This window comes from Trachurus trachurus (genome assembly GCF_905171665.1).
Source record: "Trachurus trachurus genome assembly, chromosome: 15".
NCBI lineage: Eukaryota > Metazoa > Chordata > Actinopteri > Carangiformes > Carangidae > Trachurus > Trachurus trachurus.
Window position 1 is genome coordinate 157,501 of NC_139906.1, and position 12,500 is coordinate 170,000.

Genomic DNA, 12,500 nt, shown 5'->3' on the forward strand with positions numbered 1-12,500 from the left:
CTGGCTGTGTGTGTTTTGAATGTTGTTTCAAAGGTTTGATTGAACATCTTTGACCGCTTAATATATTGCTTTACTCCTCTTTTTATGTTGGTACCTATACACCCGTAGGTCTATGCTACATTCATGATGCTACACCGGCCGTTACCATGGTTGTATCCATGGTAGCCTACCTACACCGGCCGTTACGATCGCGGTCGGAACGTTTTAATTACGCATTGTAATACGTCATTAACTGTGCGGCGGAGTAGTGTCTGAAAGTGTTTTTTCATTTGACCAGTGAGTCACTATATAGTCACTATAGTGAGTAGGGAGGAGGGAATGAGGGAGGGATTTCGGACACAACCGTAGATTCTGGTCATATGATGTCACACAGCTCACACTCTGCTGTGATTGGTCGACAACATGGATGACATGATGAACAGTGTTAATCGTCTAATCAGTGAAGCAGTAATGAACCCCCCCCCCCCTCACCTATGGTGTCCAGGCTGCAGAGCGAGGCGTGCAGCGCGGCGTGGAGGGTGGAGTCAGGGCGCTCAGAGCAGATGGCGGTTCCTCGGGAGTCAGACGAGCCGTGATTGGCCAGAGACTCATGGTGGGGGGGCGGGGGCTGGCGGCCGGAGTAGCTGTCCGTCGACGAGTCGGTGCGCGTGTCACTGGAGATGGACGGCTCACGGCCTGAGGGGGCGGAGTCAGAAGGTCAGTGGGCGGAGTCAATGGTGACACATTAGTAATTATATGTGACAATAGACCGAATCTCCTTGTTGTTTACATTCTACTTCCTGGTAGAAAACCAGCTGTAATGTGAATGAGATCAATAGTAACAAACAAGAGTTTAGCTATATATCATATTTTTCACGCCCTGTCACCGTTTAGACAAATCTGAAATGATTGAAGAAACATTACTATTTCTGTGTGTGTGTTTTGTGTTGCTATGTGTTGTATTTATTCAGTTTGGGGGAATCACGGTGTCTAGAAAGCATCAGTGGCTCAGCTGACAGGGACAGCTAACGGTAGCTAAGCTAACGGTGGTAGCTAAGCTAACGGTAGCTAAGCTAACAGCAGCAGCAACGCTAACGGCGGTAGCTAAACTAACATCAGGACGTCAGCTGTTAAAACCCTCCCGTTGTGGGACACGACATTAAACTACTCCAGTTAGCTCAGTCATGTTGGAACTCAGATTGAGTCACTGAGTTATTAAAGTTAAACAGGTAGCTAACCGTTAGCCCGGCTAATCTATGATAACCATGACTAATTACAAAAATGTGCACACGTAAATAGTAATGTTTGTCCAATCATTGGTTTTATAGACTTTACAAACATCAGATTAGTCTAAACGGTGATATAGTAACATGAAAAATTAGAAATATATAGCGAAACTCTCGTCCGTCACTATTGTTCTCATGCTGGTTTTCTACCAGGAAGTAGTTGTAAACAACAAGGAGATTCGTCCTATAAAGTCAACTTAAACTTAGATTACATCCAATCAGACCAACAAGTATACTTCTTCTCTGTAGTACCAATACTTCCTGTGTGTAGCACCTATCCACCACTTTCCGGAGAATGACGCTGGGTGTCGCCATGATACTCCATTCATTACATTTTAGATTAACGTTAGCCGGGCTAACAGTTAGCCGTTAGCAGTGTCTTAAATAACCCAATAAACAGCCCATGAAAAAAATATTTTTTCCAGCGGATATCTGAGTTCCAACATGACTGAGCTAACTGGAGTAGTTTCATGTCGTGTCCCACAACGGGAGGGTTTTAACAGCTGACGTCCTGCTGTTAGCTTAGCTACCGCTGTTAGCTGTCAGCAGCAGCAAAGCTAACGGCTACAATAACCATGACTAGTTGCAGAGGCGTGCACACAGAAGTGGTGGTGTTTGTTCGGTAATTCATTTTGTAGACTTGACAAACATCAGATTAGTCAGGGCGGTTTTGGCAGCCCGGAGCCCCCACATTTGGTACCTACACCGGTGGCTAGTGCTACCAGTTAGCCGCTAACGCTACCAGTTAGCCGCTCGCTAGAATGCTACTACGGGGTTGAAAACCGACTTCCGTTGTGGTGTGACGCAATGGATCATGGGAAAATAAAGTGGTGGATACTTCTTACTTTTTATACTTTCTGGTTACAGATTCTTCCGAATTTTATTTTACAATAGTTTTACAACAAACTGCTGGTTTCTCTTCATGAAACGTGATGTTTTAAACAGGTCATATTTTTTTCTCATGGCACAATTCAATCGGATCACGAAATAAAACTTTCAGTCCCGTTCACTTGCATGGAGACTTTTTCAGAGTTGAGTTCCCATGGCAACGTTACTTCCTGCTTCCGCTTCGGCTCTCTATACTTCCTGTGTGTAGTATCTATACTCCCTGTGCGTAGTACCTATACTACCTACTGACCTGAGTCCTCGCTGTCGTAGCCGGTCTTGCTGAGGTCCAGCTGAGGGGGCGTGGCCTGGTGAGGGGGCGTGGCCTCGGAGACAGGTGAGCCTCGCGGGTCGGCGTAGAGCAGCAGCAGCGGCTGGTAGTGACCTCTGATGCAGCGGGACACCACGTCCTTCCACTTAGGACCGATCTGACCACACAACACACACACACACACACACACACACACACACACACACACACACACACACACACACACACACACACACACACACACACACACACAGGTAGACAACAGGTAAATGATGATGTCACTACATCACATAAACACCACATCCAATCAGCTGTGAAAGACGTCCTGGTCACCTGGAAACACCTCTGGAGTGTTGTGTGTCGTTGTGTGTCTGTGGTGTGTGTTGTGTCTGTAGTGTTGTGTAGTGTGTGTTGTGTAGTGTGTCTGTTGTGTGTCTGTGGTGTTGTCGTCCTCCTGTCGTCCGTGTTATTTCGTTCCTTCCTCCATGTTCTGATCGTCGCTCCAACACGACGCCGACCTGTCGTCCACCATGTGCTGCACAGAGAGGCTGTGTGTGTGTGTTCGGTGTGTGTGTGTGTGTGTGTGTGTGTTCGGTGTGTATGTGTGTGTCTGTGTGTTCGGTGTCTGTGTGTGTGTGTCTGTGTGTTCAGTGTGTGTGTGTGTGTGTGTCTGTGTGTTCGGTGTGTGTGTGTGTCTGTGTGTGTGTGTGCAAGAGAAAGAAAGAGAGAGAATGAAAGTCTGCAGTGTGAGCAAAAGTGGCGGCTGTGGTGGTGGTGGGCTCTCTCTGTGTGTGTGTGTGTGTGTGTGTGTGTGTGTGTGTGTGTGTGTGTGTGAGTGTGTGTGTGTGTGTGTGTGTGTGTGTGTGTGTGTGTGTGTGTGTGTGTGTGTGTGTGTGCTGTGACCACACCCTCAGCTCTGTCCAGCTGCACTAATAAACAATAGAGGGATATCCTTGTTTTTACAACCAGCACAGGGATGGAGGGGGAGGGGGAGAGAGAGAGATAGAGAGAGGGGGGGGGGGGGTCATGAAAATGGGAGGAGGAGAGGAGGAGAGGAGGTGCAGAGTAAAGCAGGAAGAAGGAGGGAGGTGTGAGCGGTGGACATGGGGGGGGCACTGACTCTGATAAAGTCAGCTGATTGATGCTCATTCTCCTCTAGATGAGACGACGTCGGGGGAAAATGCCCACGAGTGCATTAAAGGATAATTTCTGTTTTTTTTTACAATCTGGACCTTATTTCTATCGTAAAATCCGATCATTTCCTCCCCCAGATAACTTTGGTGTCATTCCAAGTGGTTGTGATGAAATGAGCTCCAGCCGAGAGGCGCGTATATCCGTATAATGGAGTCTACAGGGCAGCAGAATGCAGCCTCTAAATAACACATTATCTGCAGAGAAACTCCTTCATTTCACCAATATTTAGTTCTGATAGGCTAGTGCTATTCCCCTCTGAGTCCGGGGTTAGCTGTTATCAACATCCGGGGTCTGTAGGTTGACCTACTGACCTCTGACCTGGATGATGTCATCTCTGAGCGCCGCGCGGCTCATTCTGATAATAATCATTCTGCTTCGGCATTCGGGTCCATTTTTATCTCAACTAGCCGGAGCTTTAGTGAGTCCAGGTTGAGGAGAGGAAGCCTGTGGAAGCTGAACTTCATCCAGCTGCTCATTTTGTTCTGACAAGTCAGAAACACGCAGAAACCAACCGTAGCATTAGCGCTAGCAACAAGCTCAGAGATGACATCATCCAGGTCAGAGGTCAGTAGGTCAACCTACAGACCCCGGATGTTGATAACAGCTAACCCCGGACTCAGAGGGGAATAGCACTAGCCTATCACAACTAAATCTTAGTGAAATGAAGGAGTTTCTCTGCAGATAATGTGTTATTTAGAGGCTGCATTCTGCTGCCCTGTAGACTCCATTATACGGATATACGCGCCTCTCGGCTGGAGCTCATTTCATCACAACCACTTGTAATGACACCAAAGTTATCTGGGGGAGGAATTGTTGTTGTTTTTTCATAGGGGAGGTATTTTTTTAAGCCTTTTTTGGCTTCTACCTCTCCTGCACAATGTTTAATTTGACTATTTTCATTGTTTATAAAGGTTTTATAATGTGCAAATAAAAAAACTAAACTAAAACTAAACTAATTATCCTTTAAAGGATCAGAGTTCAGAGTGAGCTCAAGAGTCTGGCTCCGCCCACTGGACTGATTACAGACTTCCTGGTCAGTGGCCCCGCCCACATATACCATCTGGCCCCGCCCACATGTACCCTCTGGCCCCGCCCACATATACCATCTGGCCCCGCCCACATATACCATCTGGCCCCGCCCACATGTACCCTCTGGCCCCGCCCACATATACTCTCTGGCCCCGCCCACATATACCATCTGGCCCCGCCCACAGGTCGGCGAGCCCCTCCCACCTCTTTGACGTGAGCGTCGTCGAAGTACATCCAGCGTCTGATCTTGGTCTGGAAGAAGAAGGTGGAGTAGTGTTTCCCGTAGTAACAGACCATCCCCACCAGGTAGAGCTCCGCCTGGCGAGCCTTCTCCTCCGTCACACGGTAGAACAGCTGCTCACACACACACACACACACACACACACACACACACACACAACAACATAGGGAAGAAGAGTTCAGAGGAGCTACAAATTACTACTGTTACTACTACATTTACATATGTAATATCTGACTGTTTCCTTATCGTTTTTTTCCTCTGGTAATGAAACATGACATAATACCAGTTACTACTACAGTTATTCCAGTTTCTACTCCAGTTCCTACTCCAGTTATTCCAGTTTCTACTATTACTGCTCCAGTTATTCCAGTTACTACTCCAGTTACTACTCCAGTTATTCCAGTTACTACTCCAGTTATTCCAGTTATTACTCCAGTTCCTACTCCAGTTATTCCAGTTAATACTACAGTTATTCCAGTTCCTACTCCAGTCCCTACTCCAGTTATTCCAGTTATTACTCCAGTTCCTACTCCAGTTATTCCAGTTCCTACTCCAGTTATTCCAGTTATTACTCCAGTTCCTACTCCAGTTACTCCAGTTAATACTACAGTTATTCCAGTTCCTACTCCAGTTATTCCAGTTTCTACTCCAGTTCCTACTCCAGTTATTCCAGTTACTACTCCAGTTTCTACTAGTTATTCCAGTTAATACTCCAGTTATTCCAGTTTCTACTCCAGTTATTCCAGTTCCTACTCCAGTTATTCCAGTTTCTACTCCAGTTATTCCAGTTTCTACTACAGTTATTCCAGTTCCTACTCCAGTTATTCCAGTTTCTACTCCAGTTACAACTCCAGTTATTCCAGTTTCTACTCCAGTTACTACTCCAGTTATTCCAGTTTCTACTCCAGTTACTACTACAGTTATTCCAGTTCCTACTCCAGTTATTCCAGTTCCTACTCCAGTTATTCCAGTTAATACTACAGTTATTCCAGTTCCTACTCCAGTTATTCCAGTTACTACTCCAGTTACTACTCCAGTTACTACTCCAGTTATTCCAGTTACTACTCCAGTTACTACTCCAGTATTCCAGTTTCTACTCCAGTTACTACTCCAGTTATTCCAGTTTCTACTCCAGTTACTACTCCAGTTATTCCAGTTTCTACTCCAGTTACTACTACAGTTATTCCAGTTCCTACTCCAGTTATTCCAGTTCCTACTCCAGTTATTCCAGTTAATACTACAGTTATTCCAGTTCCTACTCCAGTTATTCCAGTTACTACTCCAGTTACTACTCCAGTTACTACTCCAGTTATTCCAGTTACTACTCCAGTTATTCCAGTTTCTACTCCAGTTATTCCAGTTAATACTACAGTTATTCCAGTTCCTACTCCAGTTATTCCAGTTACTACTCCAGTTCCTACTACAGTTATTCCAGTTTCAACTCCAGTTCCTACTCCAGTTATTCCAGTTTCTACTCCAGTTATTCCAGTTTCTACTCCAGTTATTCCAGTTACTACTCCAGTTATTCCAGTTTCTACTCCAGTTCCTACTCCAGTTATTCCAGTTTCTACTCCAGTTCCTACTCTAGTTATTCCAGTTTCTACTCCAGTTTCTACTCCAGTTATTCCAGTTACTACTCCAGTTATTCCAGTTAATACTACAGTTATTCCAGTTCCTACTCCAGTCCCTACTCCAGTTATTCCAGTTATTACTCCAGTTCCTACTCCAGTTATTCCAGTTTTTTCTCCAGTTATTCCAGTTAATACTACAGTTATTCCAGTTCCTACTCCAGTTATTCCAGTTTCTACTCCAGTTACTACTCCAGTTACTACTCCAGTTATTCCAGTTTCTACTCCAGTTATTCCAGTTAATACTACAGTTATTCCAGTTAATACTACAGTTATTCCAGTTCCTACTCCAGTTATTCCAGTTACTACTCCAGTTACTACTACAGTTATTCCAGTTCCTACTCCAGTTATTCCAGTTTCTACTCCAGTTCCTACTCCAGTTACTACTACAGTTATTCCAGTTCCTACTCCAGTTTCTACTCCAGTTATTCCAGTTACTACTCCAGTTATTCCAGTTACTACTCCAGTTACTACTACAGTTATTCCAGTTACTACTCCAGTTATTCCAGTTTCTACTCCAGTTCCTACTCCAGTTATTCCAGTTTCTACTCCAGTTCATACTCCAGTTATTCCAGTTACTACTACAGTTATTCCAGTTACTACTCCAGTTATTCCAGTTTCTACTCCAGTTCCTACTCCAGTTATTCCAGTTAATACTATTACTGCTCCAGTTATTCCAGTTACTACTCCAGTTACTACTACAGTTATTCCAGTTACTACTCCAGTTATTCCAGTTACTACTCCAGTTATTCCAGTTTCTACTCCAGTTCCTACTCTAGTTATTCCAGTTTCTACTCCAGTTTCTACTCCAGTTATTCCAGTTACTACTCCAGTTATTCCAGTTAATACTACAGTTATTCCAGTTTCTACTCCAGTTACTACTCCAGTTATTCCAGTTAATACTACAGTTATTCCAGTTCCTACTCCAGTTATTCCAGTTTTTTCTCCAGTTATTCCAGTTAATACTACAGTTATTCCAGTTCCTACTCCAGTTATTCCAGTTTCTACTCCAGTTACTACTCCAGTTACTACTCCAGTTATTCCAGTTTCTACTCCAGTTATTCCAGTTAATACTGCAGTTATTCCAGTTAATACTACAGTTATTCCAGTTCCTACTCCAGTTATTCCAGTTACTACTCCAGTTACTACTACAGTTATTCCAGTTCCTACTCCAGTTATTCCAGTTTCTACTCCAGTTCCTACTCCAGTTACTACTACAGTTATTCCAGTTCCTACTCCAGTTTCTACTCCAGTTATTCCAGTTACTACTCCAGTTATTCCAGTTACTACTCCAGTTACTACTACAGTTATTCCAGTTACTACTCCAGTTATTCCAGTTTCTACTCCAGTTCCTACTCCAGTTACTACTACAGTTATTCCAGTTACTACTCCAGTTCATACTCCAGTTATTCCAGTTACTACTACAGTTATTCCAGTTACTACTCCAGTTATTCCAGTTACTACTCCAGTTCCTACTCCAGTTATTCCAGTTAATACTATTACTGCTCCAGTTATTCCAGTTACTACTCCAGTTACTACTCCAGTTATTCCAGTTACTACTCCAGTTATTCCAGTTACTACTCCAGTTATTCCAGTTACTACTACAGTTCCTACTCCAGTTTCTACTCCAGTTATTCCAGTTACTACTCCAGTTATTCCAGTTTCTACTACAGTTCCTACTCCAGTTTCTACTCCAGTTATTCCAGTTTCTACTCCAGTTACTACTCCAGTTATTCCAGTTACTACTCCAGTTATTCCAGTTACTACTACAGTTATTCCAGTTTCTACTCCAGTTCCTACTCCAGTTATTCCAGTTAATACTATTACTGCTCCAGTTATTCCAGTTACTACTCCAGTTACTACTCCAGTTATTCCAGTTACTACTCCAGTTATTCCAGTTACTACTCCAGTTATTCCAGTTACTACTCCAGTTATTCCAGTTTCTACTCCAGTTCCTACTCTAGTTATTCCAGTTTCTACTCCAGTTTCTACTCCAGTTATTCCAGTTACTACTCCAGTTATTCCAGTTAATACTACAGTTATTCCAGTTTCTACTCCAGTTACTACTCCAGTTATTCCAGTTAATACTACAGTTATTCCAGTTCCTACTCCAGTTATTCCAGTTTTTTCTCCAGTTATTCCAGTTAATACTACAGTTATTCCAGTTCCTACTCCAGTTATTCCAGTTTCTACTCCAGTTACTACTCCAGTTACTACTCCAGTTATTCCAGTTTCTACTCCAGTTATTCCAGTTAATACTGCAGTTATTCCAGTTAATACTACAGTTATTCCAGTTCCTACTCCAGTTATTCCAGTTACTACTCCAGTTACTACTACAGTTATTCCAGTTCCTACTCCAGTTATTCCAGTTTCTACTCCAGTTCCTACTCCAGTTACTACTACAGTTATTCCAGTTCCTACTCCAGTTTCTACTCCAGTTATTCCAGTTACTACTCCAGTTATTCCAGTTACTACTCCAGTTACTACTACAGTTATTCCAGTTACTACTCCAGTTATTCCAGTTTCTACTCCAGTTCCTACTCCAGTTACTACTACAGTTATTCCAGTTACTACTCCAGTTCATACTCCAGTTATTCCAGTTACTACTACAGTTATTCCAGTTACTACTCCAGTTATTCCAGTTACTACTCCAGTTCCTACTCCAGTTATTCCAGTTAATACTATTACTGCTCCAGTTATTCCAGTTACTACTCCAGTTACTACTCCAGTTATTCCAGTTACTACTCCAGTTATTCCAGTTACTACTCCAGTTATTCCAGTTACTACTACAGTTCCTACTCCAGTTTCTACTCCAGTTATTCCAGTTACTACTCCAGTTATTCCAGTTTCTACTACAGTTCCTACTCCAGTTTCTACTCCAGTTATTCCAGTTTCTACTCCAGTTACTACTCCAGTTATTCCAGTTACTACTCCAGTTATTCCAGTTACTACTACAGTTATTCCAGTTTCTACTCCAGTTCCTACTCCAGTTATTCCAGTTAATACTATTACTGCTCCAGTTATTCCAGTTACTACTCCAGTTACTACTCCAGTTATTCCAGTTACTACTACAGTTATTCCAGTTACTACTCCAGTTATTCCAGTTACTACTACAGTTCCTACTCCAGTTTCTACTCCAGTTATTCCAGTTACTACTCCAGTTATTCCAGTTTCTACTACAGTTCCTACTCCAGTTTCTACTCCAGTTATTCCAGTTTCTACTCCAGTTACTACTCCAGTTATTCCAGTTACTACTCCAGTTATTCCAGTTACTACTACAGTTATTCCAGTTCCTACTCCAGTTTCTACTCCAGTTATTCCAGTTACTACTCCAGTTATTCCAGTTACTACTACAGTTATTCCAGTTCCTACTCCAGTTATTCCAGTTACTACTCCAGTTATTCCAGTTTCTACTCCAGTTCCTACTCCAGTTATTCCAGTTTCTACTCCAGTTCCTACTCTAGTTATTCCAGTTTCTACTCCAGTTTCTACTCCAGTTATTCCAGTTATTACTCCAGTTCCTACTCCAGTTATTCCAGTTAATACTACAGTTATTCCAGTTCCTACTCCAGTTATTCCAGTTTCTACTCCAGTTCCTACTCCAGTTATTCCAGTTCCTACTCCAGTTTCTCCTACAGTTATTCCAGTTTCTACTCCAGTTCCTACTCCAGTTATTCTAGTTCCTACTCCAGTTATTCCAGTTCCTACTCCAGTTTCTACTACAGTTATTCCAGTTAATACTCCAGTTACTACTCCAGTTATTCCAGTTACTACTCCAGTTATTCCAGTTTCTACTCCAGTTACTACTCCAGTTATTCCAGTTTCTACTCCAGTTACTACTCCAGTTATTCCAGTTAATACTACAGTTATTCCAGTTTTTTCTCCAGTTATTCCAGTTAATACTACAGTTATTCCAGTTCCTACTCCAGTTATTCCAGTTACTACTCCAGTTACTACTCCAGTTACTACTCCAGTTATTCCAGTTTCTACTCCAGTTATTCCAGTTAATACTACAGTTATTCCAGTTAATACTACAGTTATTCCAGTTCCTACTCCAGTTATTCCAGTTACTACTCCAGTTACTACTACAGTTATTCCAGTTCCTACTCCAGTTATTCCAGTTTCTACTCCAGTTCCTACTCCAGTTACTACTACAGTTATTCCAGTTCCTACTCCAGTTTCTACTCCAGTTATTCCAGTTACTACTCCAGTTATTCCAGTTACTACTCCAGTTACTACTCCAGTTATTCCAGTTACTACTCCAGTTACTACTACAGTTATTCCAGTTCCTACTCCAGTTATTCCAGTTTCTACTCCAGTTACTACTCCAGTTATTCCAGTTTCTACTCCAGTTACTACTCCAGTTATTCCAGTTAATACTACAGTTATTCCAGTTTTTTCTCCAGTTATTCCAGTTAATACTACAGTTATTCCAGTTCCTACTCCAGTTATTCCAGTTACTACTCCAGTTACTACTCCAGTTACTACTCCAGTTATTCCAGTTTCTACTCCAGTTATTCCAGTTAATACTACAGTTATTCCAGTTAATACTACAGTTATTCCAGTTCCTACTCCAGTTATTCCAGTTACTACTCCAGTTACTACTACAGTTATTCCAGTTCCTACTCCAGTTATTCCAGTTTCTACTCCAGTTCCTACTCCAGTTACTACTACAGTTATTCCAGTTCCTACTCCAGTTTCTACTCCAGTTATTCCAGTTACTACTCCAGTTATTCCAGTTACTACTCCAGTTACTACTCCAGTTATTCCAGTTACTACTCCAGTTACTACTACAGTTATTCCAGTTCCTACTCCAGTTATTCCAGTTTCTACTCCAGTTCCTACTCCAGTTATTCCAGTTTCTACTCCAGTTCATACTCCAGTTATTCCAGTTACTACTACAGTTATTCCAGTTACTACTCCAGTTATTCCAGTTTCTACTCCAGTTCCTACTCCAGTTATTCCAGTTACTACTCCAGTTACTACTACAGTTATTCCAGTTACTACTCCAGTTATTCCAGTTATTACTACAGTTACTACTACAGTTATTCCAGTTACTACTCCAGTTTCTACTCCAGTTACTCCAGTTACTACTCCAGTTACTCCAGTTACTACTCCAGTTATTCCAGTTACTACTCCAGTTACTACTCCAGTTATTCCAGTTTCTACTCCAGTTATTCCAGTTACTACTACAGTTCCTACTCCAGTTTCTACTCCAGTTATTCCAGTTACTACTCCAGTTATTCCAGTTTCTACTACAGTTCCTACTCCAGTTTCTACTCCAGTTATTCCAGTTTCTACTCCAGTTACTACTCCAGTTACTACTCCAGTTATTCCAGTTACTACTCCAGTTATTCCAGTTACTACTACAGTTATTCCAGTTCCTACTCCAGTTTCTACTCCAGTTATTCCAGTTACTACTCCAGTTATTCCAGTTACTACTCCAGTTTCTACTCCAGTTATTCCAGTTACTACTCCAGTTATTCCAGTTTCTACTCCAGTTCATACTCCAGTTATTCCAGTTACTACTACAGTTATTCCAGTTACTACTCCAGTTATTCCAGTTAATACTATTACTGCTCCAGTTATTCCAGTTACTACTCCAGTTACTACTACAGTTATTCCAGTTACTACTCCAGTTATTCCAGTTATTACTACAGTTACTACTACAGTTATTCCAGTTACTACTCCAGTTTCTACTCCAGTTACTCCAGTTACTACTCCAGTTACTCCAGTTACTACTCCAGTTATTCCAGTTACTACTCCAGTTACTACTCCAGTTATTCCAGTTTCTACTCCAGTTATTCCAGTTACTACTACAGTTCCTACTCCAGTTTCTACTCCAGTTATTCCAGTTACTACTCCAGTTATTCCAGTTTCTACTACAGTTCCTACTCCAGTTTCTACTCCAGTTATTCCAGTTTCTACTCCAGTTACTACTCCAGTTACTACTCCAGTTATTCCAGTTACTACTCCAGTTATTCCAG

General features: G+C 42.1%; 1 protein-coding gene across 1 annotated transcript in view; it reads right to left on the reverse strand.

Annotated features, from left to right (window-relative positions):
* The window catches only part of LOC310998569 (ubiquitin carboxyl-terminal hydrolase 54-like), a gene marked incomplete at its 5' end in the record, with an annotated part of 41,611 nt that overhangs the window by 20,832 nt on the left and 8,279 nt on the right, over nt 1-12,500 (reverse strand). The window contains 3 exons of the mRNA XM_083988682.1: nt 472-675; nt 2,404-2,578; nt 4,849-4,998. Of these exons, the coding sequence (XP_083844808.1) occupies nt 472-675; nt 2,404-2,578; nt 4,849-4,998 (529 nt within the window). The remainder of the gene's footprint in view (nt 1-471; nt 676-2,403; nt 2,579-4,848; nt 4,999-12,500) is intronic.